This window comes from Canis lupus, chromosome 21 (genome assembly GCF_011100685.1).
Source record: "Canis lupus familiaris isolate Mischka breed German Shepherd chromosome 21, alternate assembly UU_Cfam_GSD_1.0, whole genome shotgun sequence".
NCBI lineage: Eukaryota > Metazoa > Chordata > Mammalia > Carnivora > Canidae > Canis > Canis lupus.
In genome coordinates this window covers 26429546-26455856 of record NC_049242.1, presented here as the reverse complement: position 1 = coordinate 26455856, position 26311 = coordinate 26429546, and the positions used below count along the sequence as shown (strand labels likewise).

The following is a 26311-nucleotide window of genomic DNA, read 5'->3' as shown; positions in this document are numbered from 1 at the left end:
AGAAGGGAAAAAACTTAAGCTATTCTAATTAAGAACAAATCCATTCTGATGGCTGAAATAAACACAAGGAATATCAAGTGCTGGCAGAGGTGGAGAGAAAAAGGAACCCTTCCTTGCCCACTCTTGGTGGGGATGTAAAATGGTGCAGCCACTGTGAAAAACAGTATGGAAGTTCCACAAAAAATTAAAAATAGAATTGCCCGATGATCCAGCAACTGTACTACTAAGTATTTTACCCAAAGAATACCAAAACACTAACTAGTGTACATAGGAGTGCACTAAGATATGTGCACCCCTATGTTTATTGCAGCATTATTTGCAATAGCCAAGATATGGAAACAATCCAAGTTTTCATAGATTGATGAATTGATAAAGAATATGTGATGCACACACACACACACACACACACACACACGTAAAGTGGAATATTATTCAGTCACAAAAAAAGAATGAGCTCTTGCCATTTGTAGCAACATGGATGGACCTAGAGGGTATAATGCTAAGTGAAGTAAGTCAGAGAAAGACAAATACCATGATTCCTCTCATGTGGAATTTAAGAAACAAAACAAATGAACAAAGAAAAAAGACTAAAGCACATACTTTTAAATACAGAGTCTGAAACTAATGAAACTGAAATGAATGTAACACCATGTGTTAATTATACTTGGATAAATATTTATTTATTTGTTTTTAATTTTTTTTTTTTTTTAAGATTTTATTTATTGATTGATGAGAGACACACAGAGAGAGAAAGAGGCAGAGACACAGGCAGAGGGAGAAGCAGGCTCCATGCAGGGAGCCCGATGTGGGACTCGATCCTGGGTCTCCAGGATCATGCCCCTGGCTGAAGGTGGCGCTAAACCTCTGAGCCACTGGGGCTGCCCTTGAATAAATATTTAAAAAAACAAATCATTCTGATTGCTTTAGATAGGAATTTTTTTTTTTTTTTTTAGGATTTTATTCATGAGAGACACAGAGAGAGACACAGGCAGAGGGAAAAGCAGGCTCCATGCAGGGAGCCTGACGTGGGACTCAATCCCGAGTCTCCAGGATCACACCCTGGGCTGAAGTCAGTGCTAAACCGCTGAGCCACCCGGGCTGCCCAGGAATTTTATTCATACTTTGGTCTTATAACAAGTTCTCTGATAAATGACCAGATAAGATCTTGTTAGAAATTTCTTTTTTTAATTTTTTTTTTTATTTATTTATGATAGTCACACACAGAGAGAGAGAGAGGCAGAGACACAGGCAGAGGGAGAAGCAGGCTCCATGCACCGGGAGCCCGACGTGGGATTCGATCCCGGGTCTCCAGGATCGCGCCCTGGGCCAAAGGCAGGCGCCAAACCGCTGTGCCACCCAGGGATCCCTTGTTAGAAATTTCTAAGACAATAGAAATAAGTTCTGAGTTTTCATGGTTTTTTGATCATTCATAGAAGGTCCTTGAATTTTTTTTTTTTTTTTTTTTTTTTTTTTTTTGAGAGCGAGCAAGAGTGAGCATTCATATGAGCCGGGTGGGGGGTTGGTTAAGGAGACTGGCAGAGGGAAAGAGAAAAATTTTTTTTAAAGAATTGATGTATTTGAGAGAGAGCACAAGCTGGAGGTGGGGGGGGGGTAGGACAGTGGGGGGAGGGCAGAGGGAGAGGGAGAAGTAGACTTCTCATTGAGCAGTGAGCCTGACAAGGGGCTCTATCCTAGGACCCTGAGATCATGACCTGAGCTGAAGGCAAATGCTTAACCTATTGAGCCACCCAGGTGCCCCTTCTTGTCCTTTTCTTTTTTTTTTTTAAAATAGGCTCCACACCCAATATGGGGCTTGAACTCATGACCCTGAGACCAAGAGTCACATGATCTACCAACTGAGCTAGCTAGGTGCCCCCCCCCCAAAATATTTTATTAATTGGTTCTTGTAGCAAAAAGTTACTGTGTTAATGATTTTTAGACCAGGAAATAATCTCTTTATATTGTAGTAAAAAAAAATGCAGTTATTGAATAGATTGTGAGATTTGTTCTGAATAATACATGACATTCAGAAATAAAACTGTTAAAATGCCGAGATCCCTAATACCCACCAGCCCTCCTAAGATCCACTTCCCTTTCTACTCAGTATTGTACATGATACTAGTTGCCTGTAGCAATGCTTATTAATTCACATTTAAACTTGTAGTTTAAAATTTTAGACTTAGACAAAAGTAAAAAGAATGGTATAATGAACTCTCATGTACTTATCTCTCAGCTTCAGCAATCACGATTTTCCTAGTCTTGTTTTTATCCTTCTCTCTTTAGGGGAAGAGTATTTGAACAGACTTATTTTAATGCAAATCCCCAGAAACTTTTTTTTTTTTAAAGATTTTATTTATTTATTCATGAGAGACCCGGAGAGAGAGGCAGAGACATAGGCAAAGGGACATAGGCAGAGGGTCCTTGATCCCAGGACCCTGGGATCACGCCCTGAGCTGAAGGCAGATGCTCAACCTCTGAGCCACCCAAGCGTCCCCAGAAACTTTCTCCTAACTGGTGGGGATTTTTTAAAAGTATAACTTCCAAACTTCCTTAATTATATGTAATAAAAAATACAATAGAGGAAATTTTTTTCTTTTTTTTTTTTAATATTTATTCATGAGAGAGAGAGAGAGAGGGGCACAGGCACAGGCAGAGGGAGAAGCAGGCTCCATGCAGGGAGCCTGATGTGGGACACCATACCAGGTCTCCAGAATCAGGCCCTGGGCTAAAGGGGGCGCCAAACCGCTGAGCCACCCGGGCTGCCCTTTTTTTTTTTTCAACTCTCTTCTGACCTTTTTACTTTTAAGGATTTTAAAAAATTATTTATTGGGGGGAGAGAGCATGTACAAGCATGAATGAGGGGAGGGGCAGATTCCCCACTGAGCAGGGAGCCCAGTGCAGGGCCACGCTCTTGACCCGGGGATCATGATCTGAGGTTAAGCAGACACTTAAGCAACTGAGCGACCCAGGCACCCTACCCTGCTTTTGACTTCTTAAAATACTGTGTACATCTAGGTCCTTGGCTTTTTAACAAACAGTGCCCATTATAATTACTCGTGGAATTGGTTTTTTTTTTTTTTTTTTTTTTTTTTAATAACATCTTTTCTTTCATAGAAGTATGGAACTAGTGCATCTTGGTTGGAACCTCAGCATGTATATTTTGAAAAACCTTCCCAAGTCATTCTGATGCCGTTCCTCTAAAAAAGAACCATTCATTCCATTGACTATGGAATGCATGATGCCTGGAAAGAACTTAACGCTTTCATTGTTTAAAATCTATCTATCTATCTATCTATCTATCTATCTATCTATCTATCTATCTATCTATTTATATTTATTTATTTATTTATTTATTTATTTATTTATTTATTTATTTATTTATTTATGAGAGACGCAGAGAGAGAGAGGCAGAGACATAGGCAGAGGGAGAAGCAGGCTCCATGCAGGAAGCCTGATGTGGGACTCAATCCCAGGACCCCAGGATCATGCCTTGAGCCAAAGGCAGACGCTCAACTGCTGAGCCACCTAGGCGTCCCTTTAATTTTTTTTTTTTTAATTTAAATTCAATTTGCCAACATAGCGTAAAACACCCAGTGCTCATCTCAGGTGCCTTTCTAACACTAATTTTGATTACTTTATTTTTGACTGTAGCTCAGATTCACTAGTTATCGTGGCACACTTTTTTTTTTTTTTTTTTTTTTTTTATAATCCTGTCAACACCTCTTTTTGTTTTTTTCACCTGGATCAATGAATAAAATGTCTGGCTCAATTTTAACTCTATAATTTGTAGTCTGATGGAATTTTGAGAAAGTCGTTTTCAGATTAGACCCGTGATCCTATTCAAACACAGAATGTTAGGAAATACTAAAATACAAATTCAAAAAAAAAAAAAGGAAATACTAAAATCCTTTTCATCGGGTCATCTGATTTAGATTTTATTTTGACCTTGGATTTTGCTTTTTCAGACACTGGGTTTGGCACTACTAGTGGAGGGGCATTTGGAACATCTGCATTTGGTTCTAGCAACAATACTGGAGGCCTCTTTGGAAATTCACAGACCAAACCAGGTAGGGGTTTTACTCGGATTACAGTTGGTTTGTTCATAGCTGGTATAGGGCTTCAGTTCCAATCCATCTATTTAATTGTTTTTTCCTCTTTCCATCTCCCCAGGAGGATTATTTGGTACTAATTCATTTAGTCAGCCAGCTACTTCCACAAGCACTGGCTTTGGGTTTGGCACATCAACAGGAACATCAAATAGCTTGTTTGGAACTGCAAGTACAGGGACCAGTCTCTTCTCATCCCAAAACAATGCCTTTGCACAAAATAAACCAACTGGCTTTGGAAGTAAGTAGGAGGACATCATTGGACTTCTGCATGCAATAATTTGATTTGCTTATTGAATGCATTCTTTCTTCTTTTCCTGTGTTCCTTTATCTCCTTTTTCTACCAGACGGCAAAAACATTCAAAATGTATTGAAAAGTTTAATGGGCTGGAAAGGAGATTACCTCTCCAAGAGTGGAAATTTGAGAAGCACTAGTATTTTAAGGGGATATGCAGAGGAAGAGGCTCCTGATATAGAATGACCAGAGATTGGGTGAAAAGCCAGGTCACAGTAATGTCTTAAGTGTTAGGAGAATTTCAAGGAGAAATGCATGTGGTCAGCCATATTGTACTTCAAGGGCACCTTCTTGCCTCTGATTCACATTGGGTACAAGACACTTTTAAAGCAGGAATGGAAAAAAAAAAAAAACAAAATAAAGCAGGAATGACAGATACTGAATGTGACATGGTTACTCTTCCACTCCATATCTATCCTTATCCATGGCAGATGTTTTGTTGTTTTATTTAAGTGGGCTCCACACCTAGTGGAGGGCTTGCACCTACAACCCTGAGATCAAGACCTGAGCTGAAGCCAAGAGTCAGATGCTTAACTGACTAAGTGACCCAGGTGCCCCCATGGCAGATGTTTTTAATTGATGGTTTCTTTCTCTTTAAGTCTAAATGTGGCCTAGGGGTGCTTCTCCAGACAGTACATTGAGATAACCACTACTAGCTAAATAGATATGCTGTGTGTTTTGAGGCATTCCCAGTGCAAAAGTGTAGCAGAATGAAAAGTCAGCCAGCTATCAATATTTCACAAAGGGAAAGTTGCAGCAGTATTAAAGTATTTTAACCACGACAATTTAAAATGCAATTTAAAGTGCTAATTCAAAAGCACTTGAATTAGTTTACTTGAAACCATACATTAGGACATGTTTTTAGAAAAGAAATAGTTTGTCAGTGAGAAAACACATTCACCTTAAATTGGTAATTAGGGTGTCACTTACTATTAAATATTGGCAGATAGCCTTATTTCTTACTGATACTTCTGCACCTATGTATAACTTCTTGAGAACCAGTATTTCTCTTACTTTGAAAAGCATATTCCTTAGATAACAATTAAATTCGCTTTTACATAATTTTTTGAAAATCAGCTTTTTGGAAAAGTAAGACAATCAGGATTTATTCTGTAAAATAGTCAACATGCCTACTAATTTTTCTAAATTATTTTTCTGGGCAAAGTTATGTATTAACCTGTCTGGTTCACCTAATAGGACTTTTGAACTTTTTGGTTCTTTGTACATGTTCATATTAATATATGTAAAGAAAATTTACTGTGACCCCTGTTGAATTCAAGAGACAAGTTCATTCAGCATGTAATCTTATCAAGAAAGGAGAAATGAGATAAAATTTATGATGAAATAGAGTACTATTTCTTTTCACTTATCTTCCATGTTGGCCCAAGAAGAACTTTATAGGCACTTAGCTGACAAAAGGATTCAGATTTTGTTTCATTTCAAAGTTGGGAGCTTAGAATTATGTATGTGTCTTATGAAATACCTGTTTGAACATCCTTGCTAGGGAGACTTTTTTTTTTTCTTTTTTAAAAAGATTTTATTTATTCATGAGAGAGACAGAGAGAGAGAGAGAGGCAGAGACATAGGCAGAGGGAGGAGCAGACTCCTCGTAGGGAGCCTGATGCAGGAATCGATCCCAGCACCCCTGGACCACTACATGGAATGGAAGGCAGGCACTCAACGACTGAACCACCCAGGCATCCTGCTAGGGAGACTTGAAAAATAGAAAAATTGAGGATGTAAAAGTAATGCTGCTATGGCATCATAGCCCAATTCCAAGATAACTTACAGATTCTTAAATTCTTAACTGTTGCCATCTTCTTTTTCTTCCTAATTTACAGATTTTGGAACAAGTACTAGCAGTGGGGGACTTTTTGGTACTACAAATACAACCTCCAATCCTTTTGGTAGCACATCTGGTTCTCTCTTTGGGCCAAGTAGTTTTACAGCTGCTCCTACTGGAACCACTATTAAGTTCAATGTAAGTATTTTCTTCCAGTCTTTGTGGAATATATTACCCTTCCATTTGTATATATCTCTTTGTAGGATGAATTGTAAGATTTCTCTTTTCCAGTTATGCACAGTTTAGTCTCACTCTTCTTGAAAGATACGTTAAGAACAAAATCTGTAAATATTTATATGGTAGGTAGGAAAAGTCATGAAACATAAATCTTGATTATATGTTTTTGAATCATGCTCAACCCAATCAAATTTATATTCATAAGGTTGATTGCAATAGGTAGTATGAGGTTGAACTTGTATTTACTGCATTCATAACTTGCTTCTGAATGATCAACCATTCCTTACATACATAAAGGAATGAGGGGGCAAACTAAAAAAAATATTGAAAATAGGGTCTCTTTAAGGAGATAGAATAACTCATCAGTATTCCGTTTGCCAATGAAAAATAAAACTTTTGATGAAATGTCAAATGGGGCAATAGAGTTTAATGTTTTCTTTGGCTTTTTTGAGACGACTTGGTAGAGGGTTAGAGTAGAAGATTTGTTAATGAAAATGTATGGAATACTACTTGATGCAAGATACCACTTGATGTGATTGATTGGGAGATATTTAGAATAGGCTGGAGTTGCAATTAGCCTAAAGAAAACCTGGGAAAAATAGGTCTTGGCTTAACTTCTTGTTAAAACTTATTCTAGGAAATGAAGAATTTCTCAGGTAAGGTGGTGAAGTCCTAATACTAAATTTAGAAACCTAAATTTAAAATAAAATTAAATATAAATGATAGTGAAAAATACTGTGTGTTATCTCCTGGAAAGTACAATAATTAAGAAAACTGACAGTACATGGAGAAATCTTTTAGTTATAGATTGTTCCTTTTTCCTCATAAGGTTATAGGGAAAAAATCCAGGCTTCCATATTTTTTTTATTTTTATTTTTTTTATTTTTTTTTAATTTTTATTAATTTATGATAGTCACAGAGAGAGAGAGAGGCAGAGACAGAGGCAGAGGGAGAAGCAGGCTCCATGCACTGGGAGCCCGATGTGGGATTCGATCCCAGGTCTCCAGGATCGCGCCCTGGGCCAAAGGCAGGCGCCAAACCGCTGTGCCACCCAGGGATCCCCCATATTTTTTTTTAAAAGGATTTTTACTTATTTGAGAAAGACAGAGCAGAGAGGGAGAGGGAGAAGCAGACTCCCTGCTGAGCGGTGAGCCCACTGTGGGGCTCAATCCCAAGACCCTGAGATCATGACCTGAGCCACCCAGGCCGGAAGTCCCTTAAGTGTATTTTAGCAGATAATTAGATAGCTTAGTTATGGGCTTAATGCCTGTGATAACAATTATTGAGATTGATTTATTTAGATAACCTTGACATAAGGAGAGGAGAGATCAGAAATACAATATATTTAATTAAGTGCCCTTGAAACTATCTTGTTTAGCAGAAGACCTATAAGACTGGTTACTGTAGAGTTCAGTGATTGAAGAATTGTCTTTGAGATTAGGGATTTAACGTTTGGAATTAAACATTTGCTTTAGACTTTCATATTTGCCTTTATCTTCCTTTGCAGCCTCCAACTGGTACAGATACTATGGTTAAAGCTGGAGTTAGCACGAACATCAGTACCAAGCATCAGTGTATTACTGCTATGAAAGAATATGAAAGCAAGTCACTAGAGGTCAGTAAAATGCAATACAGAATATCAGCCTAACCTTTTGATTCTATTGGAAGGCAGCTTTTAAAAATGTTTTATTTTTGAGATTAAGAGGTTCACACTGGGTTTATGTAAAAAAAACTAGTGACATTTTTAAGTAAGCTCTATGCCCGAGATTAAGAGTCACATGCTTTCCTGACTAAGCCAGCCATGCGCCCCACAACCAAATTCTTTTTTTGAATTAACGTATTGTTTATACATCTCTTGTTTTAGGCAGGGCAATATTTAGCTGTATGTACTGGTATGGTTTTATTAGTCTATTGTGATTTTATGTTGCTTACTCACATTTCACCACCCCCTACCCCCGCAAAGGTAACCAAAGGTAACCACTATTGTGACTGCCCATGTTGTCCTCATTTCAAACTTTATACAGCTGGAATCTTACATTACATACCAAGCTAAGTTTGTTTTTCCACATTGTGAGATTTATCCATGGTATTGCATGAGGTTACAGTTTGTTCATTCTTATTACTAAGTGATAGGTAGTGTGTTGTATATTTTGAGTGTTATGCATGATTGTAGCTTTTGTTTCTTCTACATCCCAAACTGTACTTGCTTTATTGGAGTATATAGAAACGTCCTGACTTGTGAGACAAAACTGTTAATGTTAAATTTTATCCCTTCTTGCCCTAATTTTCTAAGACCTCTTACCCCACCCTAGAATCCTTGGATAATTTTTACATTTGGAGTGGGAGTAGATAAGTTTATTATATAGCATTCTATTAGAAGAAAGCATTATTGCTTTTAAGAGATAATTAAAATTAAGATATGGTTGGTCCTTTGGCCTGTAGTTTTAGTGATTGTGGTATGGATTTTAATGTCCACTCTACATTATTGACAGTGTTTTTCTGTAATGATATTGTTAATGTTCTGTAGTTTCTGGTTTTTAGTCATGGTTCCTATGTGAACATGGAAATTGAATTCTAAATTTTAGGTATTTAGTTTCCTAAATAATTTTTTGGGCTGCCTTTTAAGGTGGGAAATATGCTTTTCTTTCCTCTAGGAACTTCGTTTAGAGGATTATCAGGCAAACCGGAAAGGCCCGCAGAACCAAGTGGGAGCAGGTACCACAGCTGGCTTGTTTGGGTCTTCTCCAGCCACCTCCAGTGCAACAGGACTCTTCAGCTCCTCTACCACTAATTCAGGCTTTGCATATGGTCAGAACAAAACAGCCTTTGGAACTAGTAAGCACTTGGCATCATATTGAGCCATATTGATGAGGGATAGACAACTATAAAAGTAAAACATAATTGTCATTTTTTTGATAAATGCTATGGAGAAAAATAATTCAGGGGTGGTGGAGGAATAGTGTGTCTGATGTGTGTGTGTCGGGGGGAAAGAAATAGTTTTAGATAAAGGTGGTTAAAAGGTACTCACTTTGATAAGGTGATATTTGAAAAGTGACCTCTCAGAGGAAGGCAAAAGATAAAGCTATACAGATTTCTGTTGGAAGAACATTCCAGCCAAAGGAAGCTATAACTCTAAAAAATAAAAAACCCTGAGGTTTTTCCAAAGTGATAAAGACCAAGGGGAATTATTGAAAGATACAGGGACTCTATTTTATGGAACTTTGTGGACCAGTGTCAAAATTTGAATTTTTGAGTTGGAAAGCCATTAGAAGGTGTAGAAAGAGGAGTCATATAATGATGAATGAAGGATCATCTGAAGGCTGCTGTATTAAGAGTAGATTGTGGTAGGCAGCTCTTTTTGCTCATGAGTCCTGTCCCTATGCTTTAATAAAACTACATTTTACAATGAGGGGGGAAAAAAGTGTGGTAGCTACGTTTGTGAGCATAGCATAACCTAGAGACTTGTCAAGTCACTGTGTGGTATACCTGAAACTAATATAGTTGTGTATCAACTTCAAAAAATCCAGAAAAAGGAAAAGATTGTAGGGAGCAAGTGTAAAAACTAATCAGTTATAAAAGCTGTTGATTCATTCACTTGAGAGATGATGAAGGTGGTAAAAATGTTAGATTCCGGACCCAGTTTGAATATAGAACTGGTGGGATTTGCTGATAGATTGCTTTGATTTAGAATGTGAAAGAGGGAAGTTTATGGTGATGACTAAATTACTTTATACAAATGTTACTTTTCCATAGATGTTATATATATGTGATAAAAAGCTCATGAGACACAATAAAGTCTGTAACCAAAGGTATCTTTTCCTCCTCTAGCTACCATTTTGCTTACATAGAAACAAACAAAAAATAGACTTTTTTTGAGATCTTTTAGAGAGATTTATACACACCCAAATATATAGATATATACATGTTTAAGTGGCATTTAACATTCATTTCAATCTTGGTATTCTGTGGTGTGGTTTAGCCATATATTCATTATCAAGTACAATGTAGCCTATGCTGGATATATAAAGAGAAAGCTTCTGTTCTCAAAAACGTAATCTAACAAGGTTAAAATACACTTAATAGATTTTAAGTGTAGTGTAGTATCTTTTAAAACAGAATAAAGTTTTGGACTTACCAAGGAAAATCACAAAGCCCAGCAAGGGTTCTTGGGATCAGAGTATTGTAGGAATTAAAGTCTGAACCAAATCCTAGTTAGGTGAAAAAAAAGATCGGGAATGAAATGGTTATCCAGTTTGAGTAATGACTGAATGTAGACTAATTTATATATATAATCAAGAGTTTTAAGGCTGTTACAGTAACTGAATAATGTGAGGTTTGAGGAAGGTTTTCTTCATTTATTTTTACTTTATTTCTTTTTTTCTGAAAGGTACCACTGGATTTGGAACAAATCCAGGTGGTCTCTTTGGCCAACAGAATCAGCAGACTACCAGCCTCTTCAGCAAACCGTTTGCCCAGGCCATAACCACCCAGAACACTGGCTTTTCCTTTGGTAATACCAGCACACTAGGACAGCCAAGCACCAACACCATGGTAAGGAACCAGGCCCTTAATTAAACTCCACACCAAAAAAAAAACCTCCACACCATATATTCATAGAGCTAAGTAATGAGACTTCTAATCATGTCAAACTAGTAAGCTCTACTTCTCCTGTAGTTGTTAAGGATTGATGGTATATAGTAGAGGAAAGAGCAAAATATAAATAATTAAAACCTAGATTCTAGTGCAAGCTCTACTTTTTACTCATTGAGAGGCTGTTGTTCAAGTCACTTATTCTTTCTAAGCATATTTCACTAGGAGCTGGTTAGTGTGCTAGAATTGGCCATCCTGAAGGAGGCCATTGGCTCTATCCGTTCTGTAGAGTAATAAGAGAATATACTTATAAATTACCGGCTATATTTCAGAATATTCTTTCACCTTTTTTCCTTAAGTGTGGGGTCAGGCAAAGATGTGTAATTTGTTAAAATAAATAAGGGAGCACTAAAACTCAAAGCCATATTGGATACTTGGTTTCTATCAAAAAGCAAAAGAGAAAGTCCTGAGTCATTACCAGTTTATTTCTAAGGACTTGGGGAGGAATAAAATTCAGGTTAATTAGAGGTATGATTTATTGACTCAAGTTCTTGGAATTTAACTAGCCTTTAAGTTAGAGATACTTTATCTGATTAAAAAACGAGTACAGCCAGACCCCACAGTCTTAAAAATACTGGCAAACAAAATTCAATAATATATGAAAAAGATTGCAACCATGACCAAGTGGGATTCATCTCAGAAAGTTGATTCAGTATAGAAAAACTAATCAATGTCATGAACCAGAGAAATTGAATTTAAAAAGGATGCCTAGGTGACTCAGTTAAATGTCCAACTCTTGATCTCAACTTAGATCTTGGTCTCAGGATTGTGAGTTCAAGCCCTGCATTGGACTCCATGTGAGGCAAGGTGAGATGTGGAGTGCACTTAAGAAAAAAGAAAAAAGAATAAACCACATGATCACCTCAGTACGTGCAGAAAAAGCATTTGACACCCTTTCATGATAAAAACACTCAACAAAGAATAGAAAGGGACCCAGAATAGCTAAAATAATCTTGAGAAAGAGGAAAGCTGGAGGACCCACACTTCTTAATTTTCAAGTTTACTATAAAGTGGTAGTAATCAAGACTGTGGTACTGACATAAGGCTAGACATACAGATCAGTGTAATAGAATTGAGAGTCCAGAAATAAACCCTCACATTTCCACAGAAATGATTTGTAACAATAAAACCAAAACAGTTCCCAATGGGGAAAGAAGAGTCTTTTCAACAAATGGTGCTAGGACAATTGAATTTTCTTTCTTTCTCTTTCTCTCTCTCTCTTTTTTTTTTTTAAGATTAATTAATTTTAGAGAGTATAAGCAGGGAGGGTAGTGCAGAGAGAGATGGAAAGGGGCAGACTCCCTATTGAGTAAGGAGCCCAATGTGTGGGGCTCAGTCCCACAACCCTGAGATCATGGCCTGAGCTGAAATCAAGAGATTCAACCTAGTGAGCTACCCAGGTTCCCCAAGGACAATTGATTTTTCAATGCATAAAAATGCATTTGGAAAAAATGTGACTAGATTCTTTCTTCCTACCGTTGTGGCATCTATACACGTTAACTCAGAATGGATCAAATACTTTTTTTTTTTTTTTTTTTAAAGATTTATTTAGGGATCCCTGAGTGGCGCAGCGGTTTGGCGCCTGCCTTTGGCCCAGGGCGCGATCCTGGAGACCCGGGATCGAATCCCACGTCGGGCTCCTGGTGCATGGAGCCTGCTTCTCCCTCTGCCTGTGTCTCTGCCTCTCTCTCTCTCTCTCTCTCTCTCTCTCTCTGACTATCATAAATAAATAAAAATTAAAAAAAAAAGATTATTTATTTATTTATTCAGAGAACACAGGCCGAGGGAGAAGCAGGCTCCCTGCAGGAAGCCCGATGTGGGACTCAATCCCGGGACTCCAGGATCACGCCCTGAGCTGAAGGCAGAAGGCAGGTGCTCAACCACTGAGCCACCCAGGCGTCCCTGTATTTCAGCTCTTACATTTAAGTATTTGATCCAGGGGCAGCCCCGGTGGCACAGCAGTTTAGCGTCTCCTGCAGCCTGGGGCCTGATCCTGGAGACCCGGGATCGAATCCCATGTCAGGCTCCCGGTGCATGGAGCCTGTTTCTCCCTCTGCCTATGTCTCTGCCTCTCTCTCTCTCTCTCTCTCTCTCTCTCTCTCTCTCTCTGTGTGTGACTATCATAAATAAATTTTTAAAAATTAAAAAAAAACAAACCATGATGTTTGGGGCACCTGGGTAGAGGCTCAGTTAGTTAAGCATCTGGCTTTTGGTTTTGATTCAGATCATGATATCGGGTACATCAGATTGAGCCCCACATCAGGCTTCCTGCTCAGCAGGGAGTCTGCTTGAGATGGTCTCTCCCTCCCTCTGCTCCTCTCCATCTACTTTACCCCCTATGTGGGCTTGCTCTGTCTCTCGAATACATTTTGAAAAACAACCCCAATACTATGTTGAGTTCTCATTTCAGCAGTAATAGTCTATTAGTGCAGTATTTTTCTTTTGTTAACTAATGCATAAATAAATACATTCTTAAATATTTTCTTATTTGAAATGAGTGTAGTTGCTCATCTCAAATTAAGGCGACTTTTGAACTTTATACTCCTGCCTCTGTCCAGATTGGTTATTTCCTCCGATTGTTTTCAGTTACTTGCTTCAAAGTACATTCCCCAGCTCAGTATTGATTAGTTATTTTGGCATAACTCTTTGAAAATGAAGCATTCTGTCATTTTTTTTTTTATAAAGGTGAGGGGCTTTCTTATTCTTACCTCCTTGACCCTTTTTTTTTTTTTTTTAACATTTGTTTATTCATGAGAGACAGAGAGAGAGAGAGAGAGAGAAGTAGAGACAGAGGCAGAGGGGAAGCAGGCTCCATGCAGGGAGCCTGATGCGGGACTCGATCCTGGCACTCCAGGATCATGTCCTGGGCTGAAGGTGGCACTAAACCACTGAGCCACCTGGGCTGCCCCATATTTTGTTTTCAGTGCTGCAACTCCGCTACTTTGTAGAGCACAAGAGTTAGTATAAAGTCTTACTAGCTGCCCAGGATCTCAGAACTCATTGGGCTTATAGATGTAGATTCTAATTTCTGGTTCTGTCAGTCAGGATCTGTGACATATTGGGCAAGTTTTTAACTGCCCTGAGGTATGTATCTGTTTCTTTGTTTTTTGAAAATGGCCCTCATTAGGGTTGTTGTGAAGAAAGGAACTCTTTGTGTTTAGTATAATATCAAAAAAGCTTTTTAAAAATGGCAACTATTATTAACCTAAGACTTAAAACTGATTGTTGTAGGATATCTTTTAATGTACATTACCTTTTGCAGGGTTTATTTGGGGTAACCCAAGCTTCACAACCTGGAGGTCTTTTTGGGACAGCTACAAATACCAGCACTGGGACAGCATTTGGAACAGGAACAGGTCTCTTTGGGCAGCCCAACACTGGATTTGGTGCTGTTGGTTCGGTAAGTTTTTACAGTTGACTCTAATTTGAAGATATGTATACATTTGTTAAAGGGATTTCTAAGAAAGATTTAACTAGCAAGTATTTTTTACTGGATACATAATATGACCTGATACTGGAAATAACTAAAAGCTCTTTGGTGCAAAAAAGAATAACAAGGTAACTTTAGTCAGTTAATTTTCAAGTAGTAAGTTCTTTTTTAAACTTCTTTGCCTCGGTACTAATAAACAGTTTATTTCTGATGGCACACTATCACTCCAGTTGTTTAAATTATTGAGTGTAAATTGAAGTGCTATCATTCTTAAAATCGGGTAATTTTTACTTCCTGTATCTAACCTCTGTTTGGGGTGAAAAGTCAATGTGATACTTGATAATTAAATTTTTGAACTTGCTAAAATTGTTGGTGGTCTCATGGTTTTCATGTAGTTGGAGGCTTAACTGAATTGTGTTCCTTGTTAAGTCATTTAAGTAAACTACTATTTACAAGTGCACCTGACTTAAAAATATCGGTGAATTCTGTATTGCCACTTACTTAACTATATGAGAATCAGTATGAAACAGCCAATCTGTATTATGTACCCATTTAAAAAAAGCTTTGACACATGTTGTAGATAATGTAAAGGAAAGAAAAATTCCAAAACGTGATTTTCATGGAAATTGAAATCTGTTATTTCCTAACTTTTCTTTGGGCAGCTAATTAAGGTGAGAAATTGAGAAAATTAAATAATGCTTCAAAAAGTTTTTAGTAACCACTTTATTGAGATATAATCCATATGCTATACAATTCACCCTTTTAAAGTTTATAATTCAGTGGTTTTTAGTATACCAACAGATTGGAACTATCACCATACTCCATTTTAGAACATACTGATCACCTTAATAAAAAGAAACCTCATACTCAGTCCCTTCTCATTTCCCCTCAATTACTTCAGGCCTTCTGTCTAGATTTATCTATTCTGGTCATTTCATAAACATTGAATCACATAATATATAGACTTTTGTGACTGATTTCTTTTACTTAGCATTAATGTTTTTGAAGATTCTTCCATGGCCTAACATGTTTAAATTTTTTATTGTGACTATTTCTATTTGCAGATTGAATATGATACATTCTGTTACCAGGTCAAAAAATAGTTGATTACTGTATTGTTTTCTTTGACTCACTGAAATACTGTGTTTGCTGAAGGGTTGCCATTGATTTTACAGATTTTATAGAGCATGCTCTATAAAGTGAATCTTATTCAGATTAGTATACTTTTCTGATAATCTTTATTCATCCTATTTCTACTTTTTTCATAAAAGTTATGACATCTTCTCTTGCTTACCTCACATCCAACTCCGTATACCTGAGGTAGCCTCTATTTGCTGTGTGGATGTATCTTTTTACTACTTAAAACTTTTCTGTATTTTGTTCCTTTTAGACCCTGTTTGGCAATAACAAGCTTACTACATTTGGAACCAGCACAACCAGTGCTCCTTCATTTGGTACAACCAGTGGCGGGCTCTTTGGTAACAAACCAACCCTGACTTTAGGAACCAATACAAACACTTCCAATTTTGGTACATATAAAAAGCAGGTTTGGCTCTCTTAAAGTTACACTGACTATACCACACATCATTCTCCTGATTCATATGATTGGGAATATTTAAAAATTCTCAGGTAAGCTGTGGCTAGATATGAGGTACCAGAGGGGGAAAGGTTTAAAATCATGGACTTGGGTTGACATACCTAGAAGAGATGTAAATTCCCTTACCTCATTATTAGTCTCTTAACTCCTTGCTTTGGATAAAATGGGCTTTGGATAAAATGGGCCATTCAACACATGCAGTAGTACCTTGTAGAAAGTTGCTTTTCTAATGGAGATTAATTTTTTCTTGGATTACCTCACCAGTAGTTGAGAAACCATATGAAACACATTCAGTTGAGATAACACATTCTCTTAGGCCAGGTTTCAAACAGGGAAGTAGTGCACAAATGAGATTTGATGAATTTTTTATTTTTTTTATTTTTTTTAATTTTTTTTAACTTTTATTTATTTATGATAGTCATACAGAGAGAGAGAGACGCAGAGACACAGGCAGAGGGAGAAGCAGGCTCCATGCACTGGGAGCCCAACGTGGGATTCGATCCCGGGTCTCCAGGATCGCGCCCTGGGCCAAAGGCAGGCGCTAAACCGCTGCGCCACCCAGGGATCCCTTGATGAATTTTTTTAAAAATATTTTATTTATTCATGAGAGACATAGAGAGAGGCAGCAACATAGGCAGAGGGAGAAGCTCCCCTGGGGAGCCCGATGTGAGTCTCAATCCCAGGACTCAGATCATAACCTGAGCCTAAAGCAAACACTCAACCATTGAGCCACCCAGGCGTCCCGAGATTTGATGACTTTTTAATGTTTTTTGTTGTTTTTGTTTTGATTATTTTTCTTTTAGAGATTTCATTTTGGGGGGGGGGTGATTTGATGATTCTTACTGAAAATTGAAGCTTTCTTTCAGCTATAAAAGTATATTTTATGTTCATTTAAAAATATGAAAAATACAGTTGAGATGGAATAATTTTAAAAATAACCCTAAACTATTTAGAGAAATGTTGGAATCATTAAACTTGCTTAATAGAAACATTTGTCTTCTGTAACTACCTAATTAAGTTCTAAATCAGCTTTTAAACAAATTAACATAATTTGTGTTATAAGTAAGATAAGGAAGTTCATTTCATGACCAAGGGAAATAGTGGTTTAAGTATCTGTTAGGATTTTATGTGTCAGATACATCATTAGACACTGGGAATATTTATTGAGAGATAAATGAAAAGACATGGTTGTTGGAGTGCCCGGCTGACTCAATTGGAAGAGCATGTGACTCCTGATCTTAGGGTCGTGAATTTGAGCCTCCCTTTGGATGGAGGGATTACTTTAAAAAAAAAAAAAAAAAAAAAAAAGACATGGTTATTTGCTATAGGTCAGCAGTTATATAATTTTTTGGTGTTTTTGAGAAGTCTTACAGTGTATGGAAAAAGGGACTACATTAAACATGAATTATTACAGAAATATATGTGAAAAATAGGTACCAATTATTAAATTTTTGTGTTTAATTTGCTTTTTAAAAAATAATTTACTTTAGAGAGTGTTCATGCTTGAGTGCAGGATGGGGGAGGGGCTACGGGAAAGGTAGAGAGAATCCTAAGTGGACTCTGCTGAGCATCCATCCCCAAGATCATGACCTGAACTGAAACCAAGATTCGGACATTTAACTAATTGCACCCCCTGGTGCCCCTTTAGTTTGATTTTTTTTTTACCTCTTGTGTTGGTCACTTACTCCTAGTAATGATTATCATTTCACCTAGAATTCTTTTTTATTATACTCTGTGAAAGAGTGGTTTTGAGGCAGCGGGCTTGGTTAACATGTGTACTTATTTCTTATTTTATAAAATTAAGACGGGAAAGATACTTAAGGGCTAAACCAGTGTTTTTCAGTCTTTTTTCATCACTACCACTCCTTCCCCCAAAAGCTTTGTAAACCATTTTTTTCTTAATAATCTTCTCACCCTGTGAGATTTTAATACCACATGTGTTTCTTTTATCTGTTTATATGATATGGGCTTTGAGGGCTATAAGCCACTGTATAGCTATGATTCATTTAGCCCCTGGAGAACCACTTTTTCCTTTCTTTGAAAATGCACTTTTGGTTTTTTTTTTTTTTTTTTGTAGCATGCTTCATTGTCAGAAAAAAAATTGTTTTTATCTGGATACTTATATAAGCTAAAATTATAAAATGGGCTGGACTTACTGAAATATACTTAATGTTCTTTCATGGTTGCAGATTTCTGATTTGTTTGGAGATTTTTTGTTTTTGTGTAAATCTATTTATACTCATGTTCAATGATTTGAAAGTGAAAGATTTCATTTTTATCTAATATGCCTTATTAGCTTATGTGATGAAACTTAATCGTCCTTATTTTTTTTTCTTTTTTAATCTCCAGTGTTGACCTAGTGCCGGACATAGAATAGATGCTCACTAAAACTTAAATGAATTACTGAGTGAATAAATGGGGCCCTAAGAGGAAGGATTACTTCTAAGTCAGATGAAGGTTGTAGGGTGGGAACTTGGGTGAATTGAACATTCCATTACTACTCTTGAGGGATCTTGTCTGCGTAAAGCTTTCTTTGAAATTCTTGTTTTCTTGAGAAGCTGTCAACTTGGAGTTTGTGGTCGAGAGTCCTCTGTTTGGAAATAAGCCATATAACAATCTGGAAATGGAATACAGTTATACAAAGATTAAGAGCATCATTCTATTATTGTTAGCCACACATTATCCATTACGGGATTTTGTTTCTGCTGCTGATTAATCCACAAAGTTAAAGGTTGGGGTTAGAGTTACTACAGTTGTAGAGTTGCTACAGTTGGTGTTGTGAGATCCTAAAGTCATTCTTTAGAGATATTAGTTCATTTTCTTAGTAAGTAATTACTCCTGGCAGGGACAAGTTTAAGATTAAGTGAATATAAGATAGTGTCTGAATTTCTAAATGAATGGAGAAATAGAATTCTTTTAGGAGAGGAATTACAGACTCGTTGGATGTCAGCATTTGTGAGCAACAATTTAGAAAGGTTGATTCCTTAGGTATTGATGAGATGGTGATGGGCAATAAGTCAGTGGTTTTTCTGTACTATATGATTAGGTGGACAGTTAGGAGCTATTTGTATACTTAAACATCTTTTTTTTAAAGCTCATTTTTCTGAATTGTGATATAATTGAAGTATAACATTTGTTTCAAGTGTAGGACATATTAATTTGCTATTTCTGTAATATTGTGAAGTGATCACCATAGTCTAGTTAACATCTGTCATCATGCATAGTTATACTTGTTGTGATGAGAACTTTTAAGGTCTACTATTTTAGGAACTTCGAAATATGCAAGACAGTATTAACTATAGTCACCATGATACGCATTACATCCCCGTGACTTTTTATTTTATAACTGGAAGTTTGTACTTTTTGATTCCCTTTTACCCATTTCATCCATCCCCCATTTCTGCCTCTGGCAACCACCAATACATTGTATGTGTGAGACAGATATGGTTTTTTGTTTTACAAGATTACACATATAAATGAGATCATGCAATATTTGTCTTTCTCTGTATGGTTTACTTCAGTTATCACAATGCTTTAAAATCCATCTGTGTTGTCACAAATGGTAAAATTTCATTGTGCTTTATAGTGGAATACTACTCCATTGTATGCATGTACTACATCTTTATCTGTTTATCCACCAATGGCTACTTAGGTTATATCTTGTATCTTGACTATTATAAATAATGCTACAATGAATGTGAGGGTGCATATATCTTCTCGAGTTAGTTTTTTTTTTTTCCCCCTTTGAATAAATACCCAGAAGGGGGATTGCTGGATCATATGGTAATTATAGTTTTAATTTTTTGAGGACCCTCCAAACTGTTTCCACAGTGTCTACACCAGTTTACATGCTCATCAACAGTGCACCGTGGGTTCCCTTTTCTCTGTGTTTTCACCAACATTTGTTATTTCTTGTCCTTGGGATAATAGCCATTTTAACAGGTGTGAGGTGATAACTCATTGTGGTTTTGATTTGCATTTCCCTGATAATTAATGATGTTGAGCATCTTTGCATGTGTCTTTTGGCTATCTATATGTCTTCTTTGTAAAGAGGTCTGCAAGGATCTTCTACCTATTTTTTAATTAGATTGTGTTTTTGCTGTTGGATTGTTGATTGGATATTAGCCTCTTACCAGATGTACGATTTGCAAATATTTTCCCTCATTCAGTAGACTGCCTTTTATTTTGTTGATGGTTCCCTTTGCTGTACAGAAGCTTTTGAATTTGATGTAGTCCCAGTTGTTTATTTCTGCTTTTGTTGCCTTTGCTTTTTGCATTACATCTAAAAAATCATTGCCAGGACAGATATTAAGGAGTTTACTGCCAATGTTTTCTTCTAGGAGTTTTATACTTTGAAGTCTTACAGTTTAAGTCTAATTTTTGTGTATTGTGTATGATGGTGGTCCAGTTTCATTCTTTTGCTGTCTAGGTTTCCTGGCATCATTTATTGGGGAGACTATTCTTTCCCATTGTATATTCTTGGCTTCTTTGTTTTAAATTAATTGAACATTAATTAATGGTTCTTAATTTTAATTTAAAAATTGTTTTGAAATAACAGAGTTGATCAACTTTTGTCAGTAAGAATCGGAGGAAATGTGTGGTATAAACAGTGTAAGTTGGGACTTATTTCCCTCGTGTGGGTTTGAGATAGTTCATGAGTATCTTATTTTCTACTGTTAATGGGGCTGGAAGATCCTTTCTGGATATATTTTAACTCGAAAAGGAAAAGAATATCTCCAAGTACATTTTTTCCTGTTTTTTTTTTTTTCCTTTAAAAAAATTGATTGTAAAAAAAAAAAAATAAAAAAAAAAAAAAATAAAAAAATTGATTGTGCTTGAGTAGCAGTACTCCCATTTTGTGGCATAGCTATTAATTAGCATAATTGCAAAGATTTAATGAATGTATGAATTAAATAGATTATGTCAGATTACATGCATTTTTACGTGTATTAGAAACATATTTTCAAACTGTTTACATTCTTTAACTTTTCTTGATCTTTCTCATTGAGATAATAATCCAAATACTGGCATGACTGACTGAGTGTAACATTCTTAGTTGGTGATAATATCCTATATTCCAGATATTCTCTTTACTTTGTTATCTTTTGAACTTGTTTCCCTCCATGATACCCCTTAAAAAAACTTCCAGGTGTTCCAAGAACAAGGTTTGCTGGCCAATGATTGATTTTTCTTTTTTCCTCTTATCAAGAGAGATCAATGATAGGGTTACCTGGCTGATTCAGTAGGTGGAACATGCAGCTCTTTTTCTTGCATGCATTAGTTAGGGGAGGAGCCAGAGTGAGAGAATCCTGAAACAGACTCCCTATCAAGTGTGGAGCCTGATGCAGGGCCCAGTCTCCTGACCCACAAGATCATGACTTGAGCCAACCATAAGAGTCTGATGCTCCACTGACAACCAGGTACCCCTGGAGCATTTAGCTCTTTTTTTTTTTTTTTTTTAATTTTTATTTATTTATGATAGTCACACAGAGAGAGAGAGAAGCAGAGACACAGGCAGAAGGAGAAGCAGGCTCCATGCACTGGGAGCCCGATGTGGGATTCGATCCTGGGTCTCCAGGATCGCGCCCTGGGCCAAAGGCAGGCGCTAAACCGCTGCACCACCCAGGGATCCCGCATTTAGCTCTTGATCTCAGGGTTGTGAGTTCAAGCTGCACGTTGGGTGTAGAGATTACTTAACAAAATCTTAATTAAAAAAAGATTAATGATATGTTTATTGGCTGTTTTATTGATACTTAGCTCTAAAAGAGGTGCAGAACTTTTGGACATATCTGAACAGAAGGGAAATGACAGTAATGAATGCAGTATATAGGTATCTTTTGGGGAAACCTGTGGATTTTCCAGGGGGAAATCATAGGATTTTATCATAGGATGGTAGGTAATAGTGAAGGAGGATGGTTTGTTTATCTCCATCATCTCTGATAATGAAGTAGTTCAACACAAGAAAAGTTATTTATAGATTATCTTCTCATTTTAATTATCAGCTAGTTGAGTTCTTGAGTACTCCATGAGCTGATTGGTTATACCATTAAAGTTGCTCCTGTGTGATCAGCCAGCCACACATTATTGCCCGTACAGGATTCATTTGTTCAAAACCAAACCTACTGTAGAGATTTTTATAGATAAATTCCTATTAACAAGAACCTTTAGCTTCAGTAGTCTTTGTTGATTGTCTCATATATATAGATTAAGTAATCTCTGTACCCAGTTTGGGGCTCAAACTCACAATCCTGAGATCAAAGGCCACATGCTCTACTGATTGAGCCAGCTAGGGGCCCCAATTGTCTTATTTTTAGTGAAAGTTTGAGGAAATGCATTTTTCTTCCATTAATTAAATGTAAAAAATAGGTTTGAGGCTTTGAGTATTAAAAAGGGAATGTATATGCTCAAGCACAATCACTTTGTTTTAATGGATATTATCCTGTATTGAATATTTCAAGTCTGAAACATAAGTAAATAGGAAGATTTTGGGGTCTGTTTATAGGCATCAAAATTAAAAAAAATTTAAAAAGCCTACCATTTAGGATTTCTAAATATCAATAACTGGACAAGATGCAAAGCTTAGGATCATACTGCCTTTTTAAAAATTCCCTTGTATAGGAAATTAAGAGTTGTGTTAAAAGTATAGTCCACTCATTCTTTTCTCCTTCTAGGTTTTGGCACAAATACCAGTGGGAGTAGTATTTTTGGAAGTAAACCGGGACCTGGCACTCTGGGAACTGGGCTTGGTGCAGGATTTGGAACAGGTAAGGAACTGTACCTGAGATTTAGGAAGTGGCACAACATGGCTTTCTATTTGCTAGAAGTTAAGACCACCGTTAAATCATATGCCTGGAAATAGGCAGCCTAGATTTTCATTTTCACAAGTGGACTAATAAAACATTCCCAGCAGTTATATTTTATCAGGTTTTAAAACATTTGCACATTTTATCTTAGAGGTTGTATTCTCCCTTTCTATAAAACGTTTGTCTTCTGATAGTCTAGTCTGTCTGGGATTTTTAGTTTTTAATGTGAGACTTGTCAATATGATGGCATTATTAATTTTCACTTCCCTTGTGCTACCTTTGTAACAGAGATTTGAACTGTTAGTCAAGTAAGCTTTATTACCCTAATGGTAAGAGAGAGCAGTAAGAGCATAAGTTGAAGTAATTTTAGCAAATACCCTGAGGTTTTATAAGGTCGGTGCATACCTCTCAGTTCTTTCCACCTTGATGTAGAGTCTTCACACCTTTATCTCTATTTCTACTATTGATTTAATGCTTTTGAAGACACTGACCTTTTTGCCTGCCCAGCTGTTTTAAGCAGTATGAGAGTGGTAGTGGTCATAAGATGAATAATGCTTCAGCATGTAGAGTTCTAACAAGATTGTTATAGCATATAGTTTTGCCTGTTTCCCAAGTCATCTGACCATGGGTGTGTGGTCATTTAGTTGCAAACCATTTATTTCCATGGTCTCTGTTTCCCTTGTCCAGTTATCTCTTGTTTTTGCTTCTATGCTCTGATCATTTATCTGTCATTTCCTTTTTAATTTTTTTTTTTTTTTAAGATTTTACTTTTAAGCAATTTCTATACCCATTGTAGGGCTTGAACCCACAACCCCAAGATCAAGAGTCTCATGATTAAATGACTGAGCCAGCGGGGCACTTCATCCTCTCCTTTTTATTTATTTATTTATTTAAAAAAATTTTTTTTTTATTATTATTCATTTATTATAGTCACACAGAGAGAGAGGGAGAGGCAGAGACACAGGCAGAGGGAGAAGCAGGCTCCATGCACCGGGAGCCTGATGTGGGATTCGATCCCGAGTCTCCAGGATCACGCCCTCGGCCAAAGGCAGGCGCTAAACCACTGCGCCACCCAGGGATCCCCATCCTCTCCTTTTTAATAGAACCTTATTTTGTACTCTATGAGCTATTTCCTTCCATTTTTCTTTTTTTCCTTTTTTTTAAGATTTTATTTATTCATGATAGACACAGAGAGAGAGAGAGGCACAGAGACATAGGCAGAGGGAGAAGCAGACTCCATGCAGGAAGCCCGATGTGGGACTCAATCCCAGGACCCCAGGATCATGCCCTGAGCCGGAAGGCAGATGCTTAACCGCTGAGCCACCCGGGATCCCTCTATTTTTCTTTTTAAAATAAAAGATCTAGGTGCTTTTTTTAAAAAAATTCAGCAATACAGAAGTTTCATGATAAGTCAACATCATTCAGCTGTGAAGTAACAGTATTGAAAGTTTGGTGTTCTTGTCAGACTCCTTTACATCTTATACAGTTTTTTCATTTATTACATTTTTCAAATGTGTACACACACAAAGTTGTGTGTGTGTGATATATATGTATATTTTTATTATATTCTTAAATAGAAACCATATCCTTAACCAAAGACTGAGATACATACATTAGTGGGATATAATACTCATAGAGTGGGCTACAAACAGCATTTAAGGGGAAAAAAAATTAGAATGAAAAAATCATTGTACAAAGCAAATTAAGTATCATTTAATTTTTGTTTTATTTATATATATGTTTATGAGTCTCCAGGTATTTCATATTGTGTGCTACAGTAAAATGTTTCAATCTGAAAGCAACTGCCTTATGTGGTATTCTGTATTTCATTTTTTCACTTCCCATGACATTTTGGGCATGTTATTTTTTTCTTTTGATCCATATATATAGGTCTAATTAATGCTTTAAATTTTTTTTTTTTTTTAATTTTTATTTATTTATTATAGTCACACAGAGAGAGAGAGAAGCAGAGACATAGGCAGAGGGAGAAGCAGGCTCCATGCACCGGGAGCCCGACGTGGGATTCGATCCCGGGTCTCCAGGATCACGCCCCGGGCCAAAGGCAGGCGCTAAACCGCTGCGCCACCCAGGGATCCCTAATTAATGCTTTAAAAATAACTGTTTAGTATTCCATTATGTATATGTGTGCATATATGCACATAACACATAATTATATATGTTATAATTCAGTTTCCCCCTATTAGACATTTGAGTTATATTAATAGCAATGCAATAATGAAGATCTTTTTTACATAATTTTGTATGTGTTAGTATTACTATAAGATTGAGACTTGGGGGCAGCCCGGGTGGCTCAGCGGTTTAGTGCTGCCTTCGGCCCAGAGCCTGATCCTGGAGACCTGGGATCGAGTCCCACATCTGGCTCCCTGCAAGGAGCCTGCTTCTCCCTCTGCCTCTCTCTCTCTGTGTGTTTGTCTCTCGTGAATAAATAAATAAATCTTAAAAAAAAAAAGATTGAGATTTGGAATTGGATCAGAAGATAAACATTTTGAAGTTTGGTCAGTCTTGTTAATTTGTCTTCCAAAAAAAAAAAATGCCGTTTTGAAGTTTTGTTCTCATTGTATAAAAGTGCTAATTTTTCCCATACCTTTCCATATATTTTTTTCTTTTCCACTCCCCCCCATATTGTTGACTTTTTCATCTTTACATGCATGATAGTGGAAATTGGTATGTTCTAACTTGCATTTCACTGATTACTGGTGAAGGATAGTCTCAATGTATTTTACTGGCCATTTGAATCTTTCAGTTCCTTGTTCATAATATTTGATCATTGTTAATCTATTTTTGAGAGTGCTTTTATATTGTGGATATTAACTCTTTTGGGTTGTATGATAGAGTTTTATCTGAACTTTTTAATTTATCCGAATTCTATCACATATATTTTGCAAGAAATAAAAATTAAAAAGCTCTAGTTTTTTGTTCAGTGTGATCTCTAAGCAAAATATATCATCTGACATCAGTGTTCTCTTCTAATCCTGGTGGAAAAATTAGCTTTGGTATGGGCAAATTACAAAGCTTTTTCAAGGGTAGTTTTGACCCTACACAATTTGTGAACCATAAACACAAAGTGCAGGTAAGATGCTACTCTAATGTCTGTTAAAAATATTTCCACCAGGGATCCCTGGGTGGCGCAGCAGTTTAGCGCCTGCCTTTGGCTCAGGGTGCGATCCTGGAGACCCGGGATCGAATCCCACATCGGGCTCCCGGTGCATAGAGCCTGCTTCTCCCTCTGCCTGTGTCTCTGCCTCTCTCTCTCTCTCTCTCTCTCTCTCTCTCTCTCTCTGTGACTATCATAAATTAAAAAAAAAAAAAATTTCCACCAAATCTTTATAAGTTTTACCATGTAATTTTTTTTATTATTATTTTTTATTGCCATGTAATTTTATGGTATC

General features: G+C 36.8%; 1 protein-coding gene across 4 annotated transcripts in view; it reads left to right on the top strand.

Moving 5' to 3' along the window:
- Positions 1 to 26311, top strand: part of NUP98 (nucleoporin 98 and 96 precursor) — a 118341-nt gene that overhangs the window by 12144 nt on the left and 79886 nt on the right. For 2 of the 4 annotated variants that reach the window (XM_038568777.1, XM_038568778.1), the window contains exons 3-11: positions 3966 to 4067; positions 4171 to 4347; positions 6243 to 6382; positions 7929 to 8036; positions 9076 to 9256; positions 10809 to 10972; positions 14334 to 14471; positions 15892 to 16030; positions 22770 to 22862. In XM_038568777.1, coding sequence (XP_038424705.1) covers positions 3966 to 4067; positions 4171 to 4347; positions 6243 to 6382; positions 7929 to 8036; positions 9076 to 9256; positions 10809 to 10972; positions 14334 to 14471; positions 15892 to 16030; positions 22770 to 22862 — 1242 coding nt within the window. The remainder of the gene's footprint in view (positions 1 to 3965; positions 4068 to 4170; positions 4348 to 6242; positions 6383 to 7928; positions 8037 to 9075; positions 9257 to 10808; positions 10973 to 14333; positions 14472 to 15891; positions 16031 to 22769; positions 22863 to 26311) is intronic. The other 2 variants (XM_038568780.1, XM_038568779.1) reach the window with 2 other exon arrangements.